Below are 21,657 nucleotides of genomic sequence, written 5' to 3'. Positions count from 1 at the left end.
GTCCCTGCGATGCACTGCTGCAGTGACAGTGTGACGGTGGCAGTGGCAAAATATTTTACTTTATTTTTCCCCTGAAGCTAACATTTTTTTCAGCTCTTCACCATAATATGAGGCACTGATCCCATCAGTGGCTTCTACATTCAGCTTGTTTCACTTAGCAGATGGGCAGAAAGCAACAATTTTACAAGTTCATTTTCCTGAGAAGGTATTTAGAGCAATTTCCAACTGAAAGAAATGTTTTCCATACTTAATTGAGATCTAGCTTTTGTGATGAAGGGAAAATGTTGATTATGTTCTGAAACACTTTTTACTACACGTTACAATTTTGAGTGAAAAGCAATTGTTTGGTTAAGGTCACCTTTTGTTGAGTGGGCTGAGCGAGTAGCTCTGACTAATCCGGGTGGGTGAGAATGGCCATGAAGGCCATTTTCAATAAACTTTTCCTTGGGAATTTTTTTCCCCTGCAAGTAAACAGTGTAAGAGAAGGATTTAAAGGGCACAGAGCTGGAGGAGCAGGTACATAGGAATGGCCAGGTAGCGATTATCAGCTGCCAAAGTATTCTTCCAGCTGGATGTGGGTAGGTAAGAAATTTTTTTCAAGTATTATGGGGAAGAGCCACAGCAATAAAATAATTTAAAGCATAGATGGGCAAGGTTGGGTGCTGGAAAATACAAAGCAAAAAATTCTCATATGTCTTTCATAAAAAAAATGGGTGGAAGTCCTTAATATGTTATGCTTGATCTCCATTTTCTATTTTGTGCCAAAAATCTGCATCCTTTCTCCTCTTTGTTAAAGAATTGCCATTTGCAAACCCGGTCATGCGAAGTCTGTCTGTGTGCCTGAGATATGAATACAGGAGGATTCTCCTTGGGAAATGGATGTTGCTTTAAGTAAAATGTGAGAGCTTAAGGATTTTGTTTTTGCTATAGGGCAGAATGAATCAGAACCTCATTTGAGGAGAGCAACTGGCAGCTGGACACACCACCAGATAGAAACTTATGTCTTGTGTTTCTGTTGTTTTTGTTTTTGAGCCCTTCCTCTCTTCAAAGCTGTAGGAAAGGTTGAGGGAGAAACTGCAACTAGTAAGGAATGACACAATCTACAGTTTAACTACTTAGAAATTGGATTAAATACACCATCTCCTCCTCACCTCCAAAAAAATCCCACAACCACCCAAACACCAAACAGTCAGACAAGAAAACCACCATGCTGTTTAACCTGCCTTTCCCAGGAACTGTGGAGAAAGATGAAGGGTGGGATGATGCTGGTGTATGTGTGCGTGCTTTGAAAGAGCCATTAGATCTGGATGCACTGTTTCTTTTTTAATTTCTAAACATCAGAACTCCATAGTTTGGGAGACCCCAAGCAAGTGAAGCTTTTGAAGTAATCAGTTTATGCAGTCTGAAGCCCTTTTGGCAGAGACTTGATCTGGAGTCTCTACCAACTACCCAGACAATTTTCATGGGGTAGAAGATTTGCTTCCTATGCCTTCTTGTTCTCTTCTTTCACCTTTGTCTCCTAAACTCCCTCTCTTCCTCATGTGATTTGCTTTGGGTAGTAAATTCTTCATTTCCTTTTCTTCCATCCATTTGCAGGGTGGGTGAGTTGTAGAAGGTTCAGAGCAATGTGGGTGTGGGGTGGTCTCGATCTGTTACCAAATGCTGTCCTGAAAGCTTGAATACAGCTGGTAGGATGTGGTCAAATAGAAAGGTGTCATTGAAATGCTCAGGGAATGAAACAGTGGAATGGTATTGGAAAGCACCAGCACTGGTGCTGCCTCTGTTTTAACAAAGTGCAGAGAGATTTTTCCTCTCTTACTGTGGCGTCATTCTTTCTGGTTTTGCTTTGTAGTAAATACATGTAGAGCAGAGGGGTAAGAACTTCAGGCACACTGCTGAGGTTACTCTTTTTGGAAATGCTGATGATCTGACTTCAACTGTATGACTCTTGGGTCTCTTCCAGAGCTCTCTTTCCGAGTGTGGATGTGTGGTGGCAGCTTAGAGATCGTTCCCTGCAGTCGAGTGGGACATGTGTTCAGGAAGCGCCACCCCTATGACTTCCCTGAAGGCAATGCATTAACTTACATCAAGTAGGTGGTAACAGCCAGGTCACTTTGAATGTTGGGCATCTCTGAATCAGCCTGAATTCTTTATTGTCTTTCTCCTTGATGCCAGAGAACAACTTGTGGCTGAGCATCTGTTCTCAAGGGGACGATGAGCTGCTGTTGGTCTATGCACAATGTTCCGTTCTCTGTTGTTCGTAGTACTGCATCTTGAGTTTCCTCACTCTGCAAGGGAGGAGGGAAGCAGTGCCTCAGGGCATTCCTGGCATTCCTCTGTTTTGTTGTAGGGTTTTTTTTTTTAATTTACTTTTATATTCTGAACTGTAGTATCCACACAAGGCTTTGTAGAGTTAACACATTCTGTCTAAATCTGACTGTGGTGCCCACTTTATTTTATGTCTGGTGCTATTCCCAACCTCCCCCTGGCAGACAGGCCCTGGTTCTTCCCACCTAATGCTTGTTTGACAGGAAGGCAGGTTCTCCAGCAGCACTCAGCAAAGCATCCCCTTGTTCCCATGTAGGAACACTAAGCGCACAGCGGAGGTGTGGATGGATGAGTACAAGCAGTATTACTATGAAGCCCGGCCATCAGCTATTGGCAAGTCATATGGAAGGTAAGCTGCTCTCAAATGTTATTAGGAAGACTCTGGTAAGCCACTTGCTAGCAAGAAATGGTTATAAAATCTTTTCTGTCTCTAAATGTGGGAAAGAGAAACAGAGATGCTCTGAATTGTTGTCTTGCCAGGAGTGTTACAGCTCTAGTGTCTGACTAACAGGTTTGCTTCTAATTCACTTCATTTTTCCCCCAGTAGCCCTGCATAAATCATTTGTTAGAGGAAGGCCAAAGTGAGCTGTAATGAAATTAAAATGCCAGGCTCTTTAAGGGAATATATTCTAATACAGCATGCGTGTGCTCTGGAAATGTGAGCTGTGCAGTTACTAGAGCTTGATGTACAGACAGAACCCAGGGCCAAGCAGAGCTGTCTGGCACACAGGGCAGGTTGCTACCTGGTGTGCTCCCCTCTTTGCTGATTTGTGGATGAGGTGGTTTGTAAGGCTGGACAGAACATGGCCAATGGTGAGACATCTTGTGCTGAAACGTAATCTGGTTGTGACTGGTCTCCAGCACCTTCTGAGCTCACTTCTGTAAAGAAATGTGTTTCTTGCAGCATCCTAGTTAAAGCTGTCTGCAGGCCAAATAAGGTGTGCTATTATGGGCTTTTTTGGGTTGTGACCCAAAAATCATTGGGCACCAAAACCTAGGATAAAAGAAGAACTGGTTCTCTGTGTCAAACACCTACAATTTCTAAGGGAATGTTAAAACCATTCTGGAGGAATATCTGCTGTATCCCCTGTGAACAAGTGACTGTTGTATCAGCTTAAGGACTTGGCAAAAGTGATGGTGCCTCAGATGTGTAACTACATGCACTGGATAATGATGCATCTGCTACTTATGTGGTGACAAGTAGGCTTGGTCTGGCCCATACAGACTTTTCATCATACATCCTGGTATTGCAACAACAATAACTTTACCTAGCTAATTTTTCTGTCTTTGTATTGATTACAGCAGCCAGACTGAGGCCAAATAGTAAGCAATGCTTCTTATCATAAAAGAAACTGAAGTATTGCATAGTGAACTTGGATACATTGCCACTGTGTCTTAGGGCCTAAACTTGCACTTTCTGTTTGCACATATTTCCTACCAGCTTTACAGACAGAGACGGCCAAGTAAGAGCTGAAGTGAAGCCGTTTGTTTCCAGCTACAGGTGATCTCTTCACCTGTAGTAAAAGTGAATCTGCATTATTTATCTAGATTTAGAATGCAGATGTCTCTGACACCATCAAAAGGTCCAAAAATTGACCTTCTTTCTATGCAGTTTTGATACATCTGTAAGATCCACATAAATTCTCTTGAGATGTGAATAGAGAAAGGCTGCTCTTGATTGTCCCCCTTCCTCCTGTTCACTGTGTGTGTCTGTGTTTCCAGTATTGCAGATCGAGTGGAGCAGCGCCGCAAACTGAACTGTAAATCCTTCCAGTGGTATCTGGAGAAAGTCTACCCTGAGCTGAAGTGAGTCAGATCTCAGCTTCTGCAATTCCCTGGAGGAGTTGGGAGGTGGTTCACAATGACAAACTGAGCTGTGGCAGCAGAAAGCCAAAAGAAAAAAAAAAAAGGACTTATGCTTGGAAAAGATCTTCTCTGTTCTCCTTTGTAGTTGGAGGGGGCTGTATTTCAGATAGGGGCCAGTTATGTTCTTGTAAGTATATAAGTACCTTGTACTTCTTTATTAAGTGCCTTATGACTGTTGTTCTACTTCAAGGATTCCTGAAAAAGACTTGATTCCAGGGGTAATTAGACAAGGAGGAAATTGTCTGGAGTCTTGGGCACAGGATACCTCAGGGAATACATTGGTTGGCATTGGAAACTGTAAAGGGACAGTGAACAATCCACCCGTCACTCAGGTAAGATGGGCTTCAGCTTGGTGCTTTCCTCCTTCCTCTGTCCCCTCTATGTATTAACAGTGACTGAAAAGACATCTCTGGCCTTTTTGGATTTGTACAGAGGTAAATAAAGGAAGAATTTGGCCCTATTAGTGGTTTTAGTAGTAAACAGGAAAAGAAGCTGTGGCCATCTCAGAGCACTACTGTCTCAACAGACACAGCAGCTAGGCATGGGGTATGAAGGATTTTGTTACTCAAACAGAGGCAACAGGTAACACTTGAATGTTTGGAGGCCTGACTAGTCTGTGCAGTAAACTCATGGCCAGGGTTTGAATCACGTGGTGATCACCACTCAGGCTGTGGTTTGTGTATGCTCTGAGATTTCCCCAGCATCATAAATGTTCCTCAGTCCACCACTTCTGCTGTAGCTGCAGATAGTTGAACTGTGCCGTTTTGCAGATGTGTTTCAGTGTAATGCCCAAGCAGAATTTAAATAGACAAGACCTCAGCTGCAGTAATTTCGGGCAGCTTCTCTAACAGTGGAGCTGTACTGGTTTATATCAGCTGAGGATTTATTGTCAGTCTCTTCTTTTAGTAGTCGAAGCAGCAGAGAAGCATCTTGAGAAAGACAAGTGTCACAGAGGGGTGTTTTATGCCAGAAAATACACATTCACATCTGTTAACTGTTGGAAACCAATCTGTAGCCAGCATTCAACTTGCCATTTAATCTCACTCATTGTTCCATGTCTCCAAAATGTACTGCATTTGTGTTTCTTCTTTGGGGAATATATAATAAGAATATTTGATTGGGTCAAGCATCCTTCAAGTGAGAGAAGGGAGAAATGAAGTCTGAGCTTTATGTGTGCTGGTGATATTTGATAGTCCATAGATATGTTTGCATGCGTTTTGCTTCATTTGATAATGTATAGATCTCAGTTACCCTTTATAGAATGTTTGTTATGTAAAATATGCAGATGCAGTTGCACATCATGTAAATCAGGAGACTGGTGGCCTCCATGCTATATCAGCCCGACTCTGTAAAGCTGCAGAGCCATGGAGTCGCAAAGGATCCAAGGTTAATCAAGCAGCTCAGAAGGTCAGAGAAGCCAGCTGTAGGTTTTGAAATAGTCATGGTTTGTCAAGCCAGAGCATAAACTTCTGATCAGGTGAGGCCTTCAAATATAGTCTTCCCAGGGAGCCTTTCATAAATGCTGAAGAAAATATTCAGATTCTTGTAGTACCTAAAAGGAGAGGGAAAAAAAAACAAAACCATTAAAAACTTCTCTCTTGTTTGGGATCATGATGGAACCTTTCTTTTTCTTTTTCTTATGCCAAAGGAGTGGGTATTCAGTGACCCTGTAATTAGACAGCAGGACAAGTGTCTTTCCATTACCTCCTTTTCTACTGGCTCTCAAATCACACTGGAAGCCTGCAATCAAAAAGATGGCAGACAGGTAACTGTGCACCTTTGTTAATCCCTTCGTTGTCACATAGCAGTGTTCCTACAGCAGTGCATCCTGCGGGTGCAAACCCAGTACTATCAAAGTGTGTCAAAGTCCCTGCCATCTCTGCATCTCCCTCTCTGGTGTGCTGCATATGCACGGGTGTATGACGTTATCTGTGACCAAAGAGTGCAGACTACAACAGTGTGTGGGTAGGTATGTGTGTGGGTGGGTGCCCAGTGGCATCCATGTCACTCCATGGATACATGCACATTTAGGCAGGTCAGCGCATGGATGAAGCACAGCATCAGGGTGAGATGCATGTGGATGCGTTAACAGACATTTAAAACTGAGTTTGTGGAATTCATTTGAGCAATCAACTGGCATAAAACAATGTATGTTCTGGAAAAACACACAGCAGCAGTGTTGGCTTTGGAATGTTCTCAACAAGACGCATCTCTGATCTGTCATGACACCTAGTGCATTTTGCCTTGCAATATGAGGTAAGAGACTGTGTCTGTGATGGGCATGTTGCTTTCACAGGTATGTGATATGCCTTTTTTATCAGGACTGGTCAAAATACAACATGTGACAACACAGCACTGGCAGACAGTGAATGGGCAGGGCTTGCTTCATCTCTGGTTTTGTGCTTCCCTCTACACTGAGAGAACAAATTTGCCACCATATGGGGCTATTCTAGCTCTGTGTTTCCCAGCACATCTATTTTTTCGGTAGCGCAAAGATAAAAGACAGCTCAACTTGCTGCTAGTCTTCAGCAGCATCTCTTTTGTTAGTATTTTTTAATGGTGTATTTATCCCTGATTTTAGTTCCTCCTGGAAGAAGGCACTGAAATCCAGTCTTGCCCACGTGTGGAATGCCTATGTAGACTTTCTCCTGCAGGTCTGGTTAATACAGAAAGATCTTGAAGAGTTATCACCTTGAATATAATGGGTTTATATTCATTTTATAGTATGGATTAACTTTGCAAGGATATCCTAGGTGGGCTGTGCTTGCCTGCTCCTTTTTCCTTTTTTCTTGTTGATAACACCCTCTTGCTATGTAATTAGGTCACTTAGCTTTCTCTTAGGTGCCTTGCAGCATTTTCCTCCCTGGCAGCAGAGAGGACTCTAGCAGCTGCCAAAATCAACTCTTTCTCCACCTTCTGTGTCATGGAAGGACAAGAGCCCCCTGGAGGGATGTGGAGTACAGGCGCTATTAGCCAGAAGAGAGATTAATCCACATTAACACATGCAGGTTCATTCTGCTGCTAAGTGTAGGATTTATTGAGCCTTGATGTGGTGATTATATACAGGCTCATTATAGAGACATGCATGCACATTTAAGGATGTGATCTGTTGTTTTCCATTATCTTATGTGAACAAACCGCACTTATATCAAGGACATGGCGTAGCAGGTGATTTAGCCAACTGACTGTAAGCAAGGATTTTGTTTAAGCATTTTAAACAATTGGAGACCAATTTGATTCACAGCTGCCATTCCAAATCCTGCTGTGGCTGAATGGATGAGGTAGGGATGAAGTGGAAGAACAGCGTGTGAATTTTTAATCTAATTAACGGTTAAGATGCTCTGAAATTTCAGGGTTGCGTGGAAGTCAGAAAATCCCATTTCAGATTTGTACTTAGAAAGCCAGATCCACACACAGTGCTCAAGTTTGTCACATTCTTGGAGAATGTTGCTATAATATTTTCCTTCCATAAACACAACAGTAATAATAGTTAATACTGATACTGGGTTTTAATTAGTTTAAGTCAGTCATCTTTGCAAAGTGACCCATTCTCTCTCCTCTGCCCCAAGTGTAGGAGGACCACATGCATCTAATGCAATTCTCTGCTTGTTTTGGGAGCTGGCTTTTTTTGCCGCTTCCTCTCTAGAGTGGGATGTGAAATTAACGGCTCTTACAGGGGTCACCTGGGTTAGCAAGGCAGGATTCTGGCAACGAAGAGACAAGACAGAGAGGTATTTTATTCTTCCTGAGCTGAAACCCTGACTGAAAGAGAAGTGAGCACATGTGTTATCCTAGGAGGAGATGGCAGCATGATGGAACTTGGATTTGAACATATATGGCATCACTGCCATCAGAGGTCTTTGGTGAAAGGCATTCGGGCTTTCCTGGATTTAGATGTCATGTTTTTGGCTGAGTAGCTCGAAAGCCAAGTTCTATGACAAAAGGTAGGACAAGTTGTGGCTTTGTTTGTTGGTGTCACCATAGCAGGTTGTTTAGATCTTTACAAGAGCACCATAGTGCTCCTAATGCTGCTTACTGCTTTCAAAAGTACTGAATCTGTGCCCATGCTACACAGCTGTTGTACATTAAGCCTGCCCACAGAGAAGAGAGTTTTGTTGTTTTTTCTTCAGCACTAACAACAATCTCATGTCCATCTGACATATATAATGCTCTAGCAGAGGCTTTAAAGTATTATGAACTGTATCCATGGAGAATTACCTCAAAATAACTCTAGAGCCTTGCAGGCAGAATGATGCTATAGACGATGCTCCAAATGCAGATGATTTTTGATTCTGTTAGGCTCCATCCTGAGGCTAAAAGGAACCGGCAACAAAACCTATTTGGCGGCACGATCCTGTTGATCATTCAACAGCAACAGCCAGCACTGCTAGCACAAGACCAGCCAAGAGCTGTTATGCATAATCAGAACTAGATTTCAAAGCAGATGGATGTCATCCATAATGTTATTTGGAGAACAGCATTTTTTACTTGAATGCACAGTAAATTATTGCCTTTAGCTTTTGTTTTGGCTCTGACTGACGGTGGGAGTGGTATTTTAATTTGTATTATAGTGAGAACAAATAGAAGGCAAAGTGAGAGTCAGGCATGAAAACAACAGAATAAAAATAAGAAACACTGCCATGATATTTCCCAACAGAACAAGAAACATTCTGAGAAATCTTATTAAACAACCATATTTCATGAAAACGTGCTGAAGTGATGTGACCCCTGCCTGAAAATAAGGACATTTGGTGTTCTGGTGAGATACCCGGTATATGAAGTGTTAGTTTTTTGTCTTCAGCACCAGCTTTGGGTTGCCCATGGCTCTGCAAATACATTCAGTTATCAGTTCTCCCTATGTCTCTGTCTGAGGCATCTCAGTCCTAATCAGCAACATCTGCTCTTCCCAGCTGTGTTTCCTGAGCTTGGCCAACTCCGTTACATTTTCAGGGTTACAGGAATTTGAAATAAACCTTGGACTGATTTGGTTGCTGTGGGTTAAAAACCCTTTTAATTATCCTGAGAAATTACACTACTGTTAACACTTTCATCTCTGTATATTGGGCTGTATTTCACCAACTGCTGGATGAGAACTTGCTGTTTCTGGCTTTTCTCTTAGTGACTGCACATGAAGTACTTCTATCCAGCAGCCTCAAGGAACTTTGCAAAGAGCGAGGAGAGTAGAGAGAGGGGCAATATTTTGATCAAAATATTGTTTCTTTTTTTCCATCTCCACTCCAAACTTGCTGTAAGCAGTAAACTGTATTAGCTCCATGTGCACGTGGAAGGGAGACTGAGAAAGATTTTCAAGCCAAAATATTTCCCAGCTCTTCCAAGAGCTTCCCTAGTTCCAAGTACAGTCCAGTCAAAGCCATCTGTGGATAAGATAAGAGAGAAGACTCCCAGTGAAGTTTGGCTGTGTATGCAGGAATTAGCTATCGTTTATACTTTTTTCTGTTTTCCCTAAAGATGGAGACCAGGCTCTTTACAGAGTAGTCTGTGGCCCTGGGAAATGGTGATGGGCAGGGTGGCATTGCACAGAGATAACACACATTAGGCAGCATGTTGCTTTATGGTATTAACTCTTCCTCGGCTCCTTGCAGGGAAAGTTCTGCCAGATGAGAGCCAGGCAGCTCTGGGATCTGTGTAGACACTGGGATGCAGCAGCTGGTGAGGGTATTGGAGGCTCCTCTGTCAACACAGACTGTTTTGGGTCTTCCTCTGCATCACTACCTTTCTCTGCATGCTTGTTAAAATCAGATTCTTCCTGCTATACAAACAGTTCTTCTTCAATAGTGCTTCTGAATATCTGGTCCTATAAACCAGATGAACTCAAAGTTGAGATATTCTTAATACAAGAAAACAGTGTCTTGGAGATGTGGCCAGTACCCAGATTTTCCAGTTTCCCCACTTGTTGGGGTGTATTTTGAGGTTCATGCTCAGCATTTCTCTTTGAGCATGAGGGCAAAGTTACCTAATGAAGTGGAAGTAACAGTGTACTTCTCTCCTCACAGAAGTGGAAGATGAAAGGCAGTTTCATTCAACACTTTGTCAGCGGTCTTTGCCTGGAAAACCAGACTGGGAGAGTGGTGACCAACCCTTGCCAAGCAGATGTACCCAGCCAACAGTGGGAGCTGCTGCAAGCAACGTGATGGTAGCACAGAGATCTCCTTGTTTCTTTGTGCATGAGACTTTGGGAACAAAGAGGAATGGTTTTGTTTTTCTGACACTAAATGTTTTCATTGTGCCCATCAGCAAGCCACCATTTCAGCTGAGCACTTGGTGTTTTTGAGCTTTCAGAGAAGAAGCTGTGGGTGAGAGAAGAATGAGGAGTTGTTGAAATCAGCCATCTCTTGTTTTAAGTTCTCCTTTGCAGCTGATGTCCATGCACAACAGCACCCAGAGACAGGAGAGCACCTAGCCTCTAATATTTGAAGTGACCAGAACTGCCTTGCAGCTCTCCCTCTTTCCAGTCCTTTCTCTGTGTTCAGAGTCCACGACCCTCAGTCCAACAGCTTGAACAATGCTTGTACAAACATTGTACACAACATCTTTGTGTTCCCTGGTATTTCACTTTAACATCATGCATTGTTCATGCTGATGTGCTGCTGTGAGGACTGGCCAAAAGAGGAGCCATTGTGATGAGCAGAGATGCAGGGGAGGAACTATCAGGCCCTGAGGGAGGTTTGTAACACCTCTGTGGGAGGCCTGGCCTGCACCTTCCTCTACCATCAGCAGTCAAATGGACTGAGCTTGGGAAATGGGGCACAAGGCTGACTGGCCAGCTGGAAAAGGGCCAGCCTGTTTTAGAAGCATAACCAGGGATTCTGGAGGGGTCTGTTCCCTGCTGAATTCCTGCTTCCAGTTTTCTATGGGCAGCAGATCAGTCCTGCCTCTCTGAGCCCAGCAGGACCTGGGTTTGGGGCACCATGCTCCTGGGGAGCTGCCCCTTGATGGTCAGTGTGTGCTGGTGCTCTGGGATATGAGGTAAGTCAGGGCTGTTCTCTGACTGCTTTTTCTGCCCACAGTACCTCTGTCCCTGCACAAATACTGCCATAGTATAGATCTGCCCTGTGAGATGTCTTCTCTGTGTGCTGAAAATACTGATGGCAGTGGTGTCTCTAGCTCATGTCCCAGCCCTGTTCCCAGTTACCACTCAGCTGGGATGCCTATCAATGCAAAGAAAGGAATACAAACAAATAAATCTCCACAGCGTTGCTTTGGAACTCAGTTTTATAAGCCAATACCCCCCTACCCCCATCCTCCAAGGGCCGTACAGGGGCCATCTTGAGAATACGTTTGTCTGTCTGTGTCCTTTCTAGTCAGGTATAGAAGAAGAAGAAGAGGAGGATCATTTGGGTTCTGAACAAGAGCTGTTTTTGATCATGTTTGTATCCCTTTCTAATTCTTTCCTGTGGTTTGGTATTACCCCAGATGACAAAAGAACAGATACTGTTCTTCATACATGTTTGCATGTGCTCAGAAATGCTTGTGTGAGAACTAGAGGATTTTGTTGTTTTTTCTTTTCTCAGTTCTTTTATTTAAAAAGTGAAGTCAGTCAGGTGCCAGGAGCATTTTTTTCCACTTCCACTTCGACATCAGCTCACCATCTTCACACCAGTTAGCTGGCTGAAGGACCTGCCTGCATGGGCAGTGCTCAGGAGACATTTCCCTTTAGCCCCTAGCTTGAGGCATGCTGCAGCTGCACACCTGTGTGGGAGAAGTACTGGCTGCAGAGACCTCTCTTTCCCTGTAGGGATGCTTTTGGGCCCAAACCACTGAGGCCAGAACTTTAGGAAGCTGGAAAGAGCAAATAAGAAAAGAAAATAGGTTAGGAAAGGAAATAGGAAAGGCAGACAGACCCATTAGGGGGAGATAAGCTGTCCTTCTAACAACTGCATTTTTAAACAAGAACTGTGCTGCTTCCAGAAAATATCATTAGGCAGAAGGAGACACAAATGGTCAAGTTCTCAGACACGTGGCTTGAAAAAAAAATTGATGCAAAGACAGATGAAAAGCTATTGGACAGGTATTGTATGTAAGCTCTGTGTACAATGAAGTGATTAGTTATTTTCATCAAAATGTATCCTCAGTGAACAGTTTGAGCTTCCCGTCTCACTCTCTGGTAGTTTATGGGTTGCAGCTGACAGTATGTTCACTTATCCACCAGGTACTGCTTCCTCCCTGCTTTGTCCCACTATATGTGTGCAGCTTTCTTGCAGTTCCTTCTTCATAACCAGACTGGGACCAGGACCCAGATCCTCAGCAAATGATTCTACCACTGCAGACCGCAAGAACTCTGCTTATGTACAGCCTGCAAGCTCTGTGCCAGCCCTGATTCGAAGGGCTCCAGTTAGATCGAGACAAAGGCATGCTGCCCGCTGCCCTGACTTTGTGCTTGGCTCCAGTGTCGATCCAGGTTCCTGATAGCTCCCAGGGCAGCAGTTCCTGGTCTGGCTGTGTGGTTTGCACATCTCACCGCTGCTCACTGACTGAGCTGGCATCCGTGTGGGGCTGCGGGCCGAGCAGGAGAAGACTGGATGCTTTTATTCAAGTGCTCTATCGTGGGGAAGAAAGGGGAAAGGCTGGGCTAGATGCTAGGTACCAGTAGCTCTAATTGTCCATGGACTTTGGGGTTCCCGGAGCCTGGACATGCTATCTGAAGGTCACCCCTCCACTGCTGTATTCTGCTGCCAGCCAAGGCACAGCTCAAGGGGCCTTCCTGTAGGCCCTCTCCCTCTCCAGCAGTCACCTTCTCCAAGTCAACAGACTTTAGGAGTTGCTGAGACATAGACACATTACAAAAGGCTGCTTCTAAAGGTGACTAAGTAAACTTTTTCTCATAATAATAAACAAAGGCCATCCAAACTCATAGCTGGCATGCTTTCCACTTCTCTAGGAGGTAAGGGAAGGAGAAGGAATGTCATTCTGCTCTTCCCCCAAAGTCCAGCAGTTTGGAATGACTCCGGTAGGGTTTTGGAAAGAAAACCAACAGAGCCCTCAGCTTCAGCCTGGTGGTTTGTATCTCAGACACTCAGATCAGCAGCTGCTTGCCCTTGTTTTTCTGCTTCTTTTAAATGGGACCAAGATTGTGAAGGCAAAAGTTTGCACTGATGATAGAAAGATGAAGAAAACTGGTAGTGTTTCAGATCACTCAGCATGACTTCATGTGCTACCAACCAGTGGTTAATTTAAGAGGAGCTGAAGCCGCTATTGTACAGAAATCAATTCAGAAGGTTTATTTTCCCCCACTCAGTTGTAAGTTGCACTTTGCCAGATGTAATTTATGTGGAACCCAGATTTGTTTTCCTTTTTCTTGAAGAAAGCATGTTCCAGAACCTGTCTAATGCCTGGAATAAAGCCCACTTTGAGACAAGTGTGTGTCAGCCTGTTCTTGCTCCCCTGGTTTCCCGTTGAAGAAGAGCCCCCCTTCTCATGCCTTGTCCCTTTCCCTCACCGGATTTATGTTCCCAGCCGTGCCCCAGCCCTTTGCATGGGGGGTGTTAATTCTTCCCTTCCACCCTTCCTTAATCTCTCCATGCTATCAGCTTTTCTTCCTTATAAACTCCCCAAAGGCCTTTCTGTTGCCTGCAGCTGTAGGGGAGGGAGCAGCACAGCTTGCTGGCACTGCACAGCTGGGCTCACATGCTTGTGACTGTGAGTGGGCTGGTAAAACCTGTCCACACCTGAAATAAATGGACAAAAACAGCCAACAGTGACAATTTGGAGGCTCCCAAAGAAGGAGTTTATCTCCCTACACTCCCGTGCTCCTTTCTTGTGACTTTTGAGCATCTTAGGCTCAAGGAATCTTGGAGAATTGTGGAGATATCCACCTGTGTGTGGTTGGAGGTGCTGCCCCTTCTGCTTAGATCCCGCTGGTGTCTGAACGGTGATCGAAAGCAGGGCAGAGCCAGGGGGTGCTGGAAATGGCACAAGTGGCACTGGGTGAGTGTAGTCTGAGTCAGGGGCATCCCATCCACATAGAAACAGCGGCTTCTGCTTGACATCTTGACAGAAATTCTGCTTAACAAATCCAAGTCAATAAAATAAGTCTAACCTCATCCATGTACTGCATAGTACAAAAGGAAGAATGAGAGAAAAGATAACAAAATAATCCACTTGGGACAAAATTGCGTTTTAATACAATTTTGGTGGAAACCAGCTGCTCTGGCTGCTATTTCCATGGAAACTAATAGAGCAGCGCTGCCCACGGCAGGGCTGTGCTGGATAAGGAGCTGCCTGGGGACACTTGGATTTGCAAGTGTGAACCGAACACCATGGGGCTGCCGACCCCAGGGGCCACTCTGCACCCATGGAGTGCTGCAGCCACAGATACCTGCTGGGGAGGATGTGCACTGTGATGTGGCTGGGTCTGCAAGCACAGAAATGGGCTTTACTCCTCGGGTGAAGGGTATGATGCAGATGCTTGGGATGGTTCTTCCATGGCTCCTCTCGAGGGTTCACTGCAGCAAGGCCCATCTTTTGGGGTTCTAATTCTCTTACGTGCTGTTGTGTGAGGTTTGCTTTGCGTGTTTTTTAGCTAGAGGCTGCAAGCAATAATGCTGTTGACAAGGACAACCAAATGATGTCAAAGTCCCTCTCATTATCCTGAGCTGAAGCATCACATCTGCTTTCTGCCTCTGCAGATGAAAGCAATGCTCAAGGAGCCTCACTTAGGACTGTGGAGCACTTTCCAAGGGAATCAGCTGCTCCAAGCTCCTTTTCCCCTCAGCAATCTAAATGCTAAATAGATCTTTACAGTAATTACCATATCTGAGATGAGGAGCATTTTCCCCTGCAAACACCTGATGCTCATTAGCAATATTTAACCTGTCAGATGTCACCTCGGCTTGCTCTAAACTTTCTTGATGGGTGTTTGTCAGCTGTCTGGAAGTGCTGAGTCTCAGCTGAAGCACAGATCCTTTGCCCTATGAGACAGAGAGGCTGTAAGTTTCTGGGAAACTCCTCCCATTTGCTTTCCCTCCAGTGCAAGTCATCCAGAGATATTTAATGCAAAATAATTCAGAAGAGCTTCCCAAGATGACATTTGGTGTTCTGCACCCTAATCCTTCCCACCAGCCCCAGAGCAGCTGCATAACTGGGTGAAATGGGGCAGACAGCTCCCTTTCCCATGGTGAAGGAATTGAGAAACTGCCTGATGCTGAGCCCTGTATTTTGGAGAGGATGCCGTTTATTCCTCACATATCTCAATGCACGCTTCTTGAGAGTCTTAATCAAATGCCTGATTTGAATAATGCATGCTTCATTACCACTGGGAATCTTTACCCTGTAATGTACTACGAACATCTGGAGATAGCAGAGTACAGGAGACCCTTCCATGGGTGTGCTCCACACAATGATGCTGTTGTCCAGCTTTTGCAAAGCACACAACATTGATAGAATGGCCTGGATAACCTCAGAGGCTTTCAGTATTGCTCAGAGGTGAATCAGGAGCTGCTGTGTATGTTTCCACTGAATTAGATAAAAGCCATCCTAGAGGCTGTGAGCATGTGTGGGAAGGGTTATGTGGGGCACTGATTGTACCCTGGGGCCCACATCAGCTGATCTCTGCATTCAGAACTCAATTGGACCATAGTACCAGCAAGCCAGTGAAAGGGAGATGGCAGGGAGGCTATGGTGCCTGCTGCAGCTATGAGTGACCAAGCAGATTCTGAGAGCTGGGAAATGTCTAAAAGGTTTTAAATGGATCGATATTCCCTTTGCTCTCATTGCTAATTGGGCTTTAGTGCAGGGCTCTGATTCATGCAGTTTGTTAAATAGACTCAGATGGAGTTTGCACAGCTGAGCTGATGCTCCTAGGGCCACAGAAGTGAGGCAGCAGCAATTGCCAAGACCCCTAGAACTCACACAGAGAAGTAATTGCAGGAGCATTGAAGTATTAGGCTTCAATGAGACAGGGATGTGGGTAAATTGCTATTATTAATTGCTTTTTAGTTTACAAAAAAGTCATTTATCTGTCATGTTAACTGTTGCTTTTAAAGCCACTCAGTGCCATGAAATAGATCAACTGATTTGTATTGCTGCTTGTGCTCTGAGGGAAAGGTTTTCCAGGTCTTCAGGTGCTCCTTGAGCAAACAGCTTTTACAGCCACTGCATCAGCCAGAATACACCACTGGTTCTCCTCACCACAGCATGCACAAAGCTCTAAGAAGCAGTAACAACAAGGAATACTCAGCCCGTGACAACAACTTGTCTTCCTTGGATCTGCATGCTTAGAATTGCAGAATGGCTTGGGCTGGAAGAGACCTCAAAAAAAAAAAAACCATGCTATTTGCAGGGCTGCCTCCAACAGATCCTGCTGCCCAGGGCCCCTTCCTGCCTGATACTAAGTGCATCCACAGCTTCTCTTTCATCTTCCCTTCACAACATCTGTGCAAAATAATAGATAAGTTGAAAAAAAAATAATAAATCAAAACCATGTAAGTGTGTATTTGGTTGGATAAAAGCTCCTCCTGATCTCTTAAACTACTTTAATCAGTGACCAAAACCAAGGGGCTGGGGGAAGATGCAAGAATGGGGCAATTGTGTGGTGCTGCTCTGCCAAAAAGCTCTTGGGGCCCTTAATAACTTCTGATTTATCGACAGCCTGAGCCAGGGATAGCATCCTCGAATTAACAGCCTTTAATGGATTTCTCTTTACGGAGCTTGTCTAAATAATTAGGAAGAGGGGTATGCTTCAGTCCTTAGAGGATCTTCTTTCTGCTTTAATTAGCTCTGCTTGTTCCTAGTTATGGTGAGCTGGGGTTTGGTGGAAACTAGGGCAGGCAATGCCAGCTGGGTCAGTGCATGCATAGAAGGCAATGGGGAAAGGTGGAGTTGGACCCAGGTGCTCCACATGAAGCTGGCTCAGCTGTTACTGGCCTGGGGTCTGGATTTTACTTCTTGTGGCTTCAGCAGCTGGAAGAAAGCCTGGGCAAGTCACAGAGGGGGATTTTTCAGTCCAAATTACCTGCCAAGTACCTTTGAAGCTGGACCTTTCTCTCTGCAATGAGATTTATTAAAACATCTGACTTCCAATGGCAGTGTGCCTGGAGGTAGTCGTGACTTTTCTACTGAAACAGTTTAGATGGAGAACTCAAATCTGTTGAGACAAAAGTGCTTTATTTGAGGTGTCTGGATAAAAACTTCCCTGCTGTTCCTCCTCATGAGCACCCAGTGAGTCACCTGTGCTTCTGTGCTCAGGGAGTATTGGGCAGTGGGATGGACAGAAGGCAGCATGCTGAGCCTTCAGGTTATGCAATGCACTAATGAGATGATTAGTTCATTAATTAAAAGATGGAGGGGTGTGCTTTCACCTGGGGATTCTCAGAAGGGAAATACTCCCCAGAGCTATGGCTGACTACATTTGGGTGCCTTTCTCTCAAGACACATCAGTGCAGTTTTGTGATGAACACAGTCCATGTTCTGCTTGTTTCGGAGAGGCCTTGAGTCCTTTGAATATCCCAGGTGAGTGCCCTAATTGAATTTAACTGCTTTGTTATATTTGCATGTCTAAGTCTTTCTAGCTGAAGTTGTTTCATTTTATATAACTGTTTTTAATTGGAGATCATAGAGGGTGTTGTACTGAGTTGTTGTGGACAATCAAAAGTGCTGCAAACCTGAAAAAACATATGTGACTTTAGGAGGTGTTACGTGATTCGTTCTTCATTGAGATTAGGGAGATACTTTTACCTCAGTATAAAAGATTGGTCACTTCATGTAGAGCTGTGTGTACCTGGAACAATTACTGGATTGAACTAAAATAAATGTAACCAGGTGAAGAAGATGAGAACCTACCAATGAAAAAGTGGTAATGTCTCAAAAACTGAGATAGAGAATGATTGCTTTCCATGGGAGGTGAGGGAGGAAGCACTTGGAGAAAGAACATAAAGAGGCATTATCAGCACAAAGTTGATAGAAATTGATCATATGTTCACCTTGAGCAGAATCTGTGAGGATGCTGATGGAGTAGCCTTACAAGCAGGTGGTGAAAGCTGTGTTGATTTGGTAGTAGTCGAATTCTGGGGATGATGGTGTTAGGTTTGAGAAATGCACTTCAAAAAGGAAAGTTGAATGCTGACTGCTTCCTGCTCTTAGGTTATGTCTTGATGGTTCTGCTATGTGCCTGCTTCTCCCTCTGCTGTCCCATCCCTAAAGACACTCAAGATCAGGCCAGACTGGACCCTGACCTAACTTGTGGGTGTCCCTGTTCATTTCAGGGGAGTTGGGCTAGATGGCCTCTAAGGATCCCTTCCAAATCATACAATTCTATGATATTGCAGGAAATGTAGGAGAACACTGACTATTGTGTGCACAAAACCCTTAGCAGAATTCTTGCTAACACTTCATAGGCATTGGCACTGAGTGGGAATGTGCAGCATGCACATTTTGCTTGCATGTCAATTGCAAACTGAGTGTGAATAGGAAGAAAACCTATACATTGGAGCTGTGCCCAGATAAACTATTCATACAGGCATTGCTCAGATTACAGTAATGAGAACACTAATTGTTAGCATCCATTGTTACTCTGTAACAAATCTAGTTGGGGCTTCAATTTTAACTTCAATAGTATTCAGATGTAGTGAAGATAAAGCACTTATTAATGTGTCAGAATGGAGGGCTGCCTAGTACTGCGTACAATCAAACACCTCAGTTCAGTGTTTCAGTGGCAATTCATTCCCTTGCTACTCCAGTGAGTGGCACATTCCAATCAGCCAACACTAAGTAATGTTAAAGCAGACAACGTGTAGGCAAAGCTCAGAGAACTGATTAATATATCACAGCTTTAAAATAATTTAAAATAATTTTAAAATAATTTTTATATATATATGTAAATAAACCTGGTTTGCTCTTCCAGTTTTGATAAATGATTTGTGTTAGCTTAGTGTGCTTTTGCAACAAGTTTTAAGTGCTTCCAAACTTCAAGCCAAAGTGGGCACGCAAGGCAAATGGTGCAGAGACTCAGTGCAGCTGACGGTCTTGGGGTCAGTCGCTGGCCTCAGCCACAGCTGCCTCTTGTCAGGGGGCTGCTGTGTGAAGCTCTCTGACCCCTCAAATATGTTCCTACCCTCCCCCCACAACAAATGTGTGTTAATGGCGAGTCAGAGCATTTATAGCTTATTTAATACCTTAATCCAGAGTCAACAGACAAAACTGGGTTCTAGCAGGCAATTAAGTTTCATAGCGGTTGAGAAGTGAGAGCTTGAAATTACTTCATGCTTGTAATCCAGTAACTGTAGACTTCCATTTTTTATTCATCCTCTTGGTGGATTGTTTGAAGTGCATTTCTCCTTGCATAGCTCAGTTTGAACACAATCAGTAAATCAATACAATTTGTAATTCAGTGGAATTGAAAATGTACGTTAACTGTTGAAGAAGTCTAAAGCTGAGGTAGCTGGAGTGGACTCTCCCGTCTGACAGTAACCCACCTTTAGAAGCTTCCACATGTTTCCAGTACATCAGGACCTATCTCACTGCTTAGCATTCTTCTATGGATTCTTAGGATTACTCTATGAGCAATACTGCCAGTGTGACATCAAATGCAATTAAAATTCTAATCTGGGTGAGATGACATCAGACCTTGGTCCTTGAGCTAGCTGCAAGATTTTGGTCTGTATCAGGAGTAATAAAAATAAGCAATACTACAGTGTCAGGCATCCTCCCTGTCTGCCCCAGTCTATTACGAAGCAAGAGCATGCAATGGCGTATAAACAGGTCCTTCATGTATACAGCCCTTCAGGTAGTTTCTGAAACTGCATTTGCATGCTTGACTTTGTGTCTCTGGATCTTGGAACAGTCATTTCCTTGAGGCCAAAATCTCCCTGTGGTACAATCAATTCCCTTTGATTGTAGGAACCATTCCAGTAAGTCAAGCTTGGCTAACAAAACACTGGAGCACTGGCAGGTACAAGATGGAGTCCTACATGACATATCTTTTGGGATAGAGTTGTGCAGCTTGGTATTCCTTTCACCTATGTGCGCTACAAGGATCAGGCTTTTAGACGATGACCAAAAAATAAAAAGTTCAAGGGGCAAAGCTTCCACAAAAAGCTTGGCTCAGATGATTTTTTACTACCAAGGAGACTAATTTTTCACCTAACCTCTTAGTAGACTGCCAATAGACAATTGTAGGCGGGTGTCAAGGGAAATAACTTCTAGTACAGACCTTATCTTTATATTAGAATCCCAAGTTTAGCTCCAAGGGTGAGAAAGGAACCTATATGCTGAAGACTGAAAAACTGCATCTTGGCACCTTAGAGCGCATTCGATGTGACTTGATGCATTTAATGTGAGAACAGTGCAATTTTAACAAAGAAATATATTTACCTGTGATAAACCTCAAACATTTTAGGAAACAACACATCCTACTTTACTCTTGCTATATAGGAGAATAAGCTATGCAAGATGTTTATGTAACACTGCTTATATTAGTTTGAATGTCATCGTACGAGGCAATGATTAGTAAATTATTTTTGTGTTAAGCAGAATTTTTTTCAGATTTAAGTAATCATACACTGACCTACAGCTTTGAAAATGCTTTAAATGAAGCATATTTTGAAGTCAGCAGATTGTAGAGATAAGGAACTGATTCAATCATAGAGCTAATAGGTCTAATCTCCAACATGTACTTATGCTGGAAATAGTCTAACTCCCACTCCTCACAATAAGCCTCAGAGTTTTTCCTCTCTCCAGTCATTTGACTCCAAGTCTTCATCATTAATTAGTTACCGCTTCAGTAAAGCTTTACTATACACAGACTGTCAGAATTGAATTCTTGTAAGCCAGTGCATTTGCTGTGACATCTAACAGAATCTATTGATGTGATTTAGGAAGTTAAGTGCGCTGGGGAGAACCGTATTCCTCTAACTCTTCAAATGATCTTGGCTGCGTATGCCTGTTGATTCTGATTCCAGTCTGTACCCACAGCGGACAAACTCTGTGCTAACACAAGCACAAAGCATCAATCTAGTCTTGCTCCCATACTTGCTATTTGGTCTATTATATCCTCCAGTGCTAATTTTTTTCAGTACAATGTGATTACAAAGTCAGCAGAATCCACTATAGGTAGGGAGGTTATCATTTTGCAGAGCATGTGAACAGATGGATCCTTATCTTCTGTAAAGAGATGATGGTTTAGGTCAGACTCCTGCCAAATAATTCATTTTGCCTATTTCTTTCCTCAGGAAGTTTGGAAATAAAACTATTCATGAGGTCTGTGACATGACACATCAGCCTGTCCTTAGCTAACATCTCTCCCAGAGAGAGATGAACTTGATTCTTCTTAAAAGATGCTTGTCTAAAGCACAAGACCAAGTTGCTATGTTTCCCATGGATCCCCCAAGAAAGACAGTAGCTGAGGATAGGTGGGAGAAGTTAACTGTGCATGCCAGAAATTAAGCAGTGATGTAGTACTGCAGATGGTTCATGGTTCAGTCCAGATAAGCTTTAAGGCTCCTTTGGCAA

At 43.6% G+C, this 21,657-nt stretch overlaps 1 protein-coding gene across 2 annotated transcripts in view; it reads left to right on the top strand.

Annotated features, from left to right (window-relative positions):
• GALNT16 (polypeptide N-acetylgalactosaminyltransferase 16) overlaps positions 1-13,570 on the top strand; it is a 53,541-nt gene extending 39,971 nt beyond the window's left edge. The window contains exons 10-15 of one of the 2 annotated variants that reach the window (XM_015864710.3): positions 1,964-2,090; positions 2,585-2,677; positions 4,051-4,134; positions 4,385-4,526; positions 5,843-5,959; positions 10,209-13,570. In XM_015864710.3, the coding sequence (XP_015720196.2) occupies positions 1,964-2,090; positions 2,585-2,677; positions 4,051-4,134; positions 4,385-4,526; positions 5,843-5,959; positions 10,209-10,346 (701 nt within the window). In that variant the 3' untranslated portion in view covers positions 10,347-13,570. Of the gene's footprint in view, positions 1-1,963; positions 2,091-2,584; positions 2,678-4,050; positions 4,135-4,384; positions 4,527-5,842; positions 5,960-6,225; positions 9,098-10,208 lie in introns of those variants that run through there. The other variant, XM_085549000.1, reaches the window with a different exon arrangement.
• Positions 13,571-21,657: the final 8,087 nt, after the last annotated feature.

Source organism: Coturnix japonica, chromosome 5 (assembly GCF_054131305.1).
Source record: "Coturnix japonica strain WE chromosome 5, WE-NBRP24, whole genome shotgun sequence".
Taxonomy (NCBI): Eukaryota; Metazoa; Chordata; class Aves; order Galliformes; family Phasianidae; genus Coturnix; species Coturnix japonica.
Note: the sequence above shows the minus strand (reverse complement) of the source record. Positions and strands in the feature narration are given on the sequence as shown.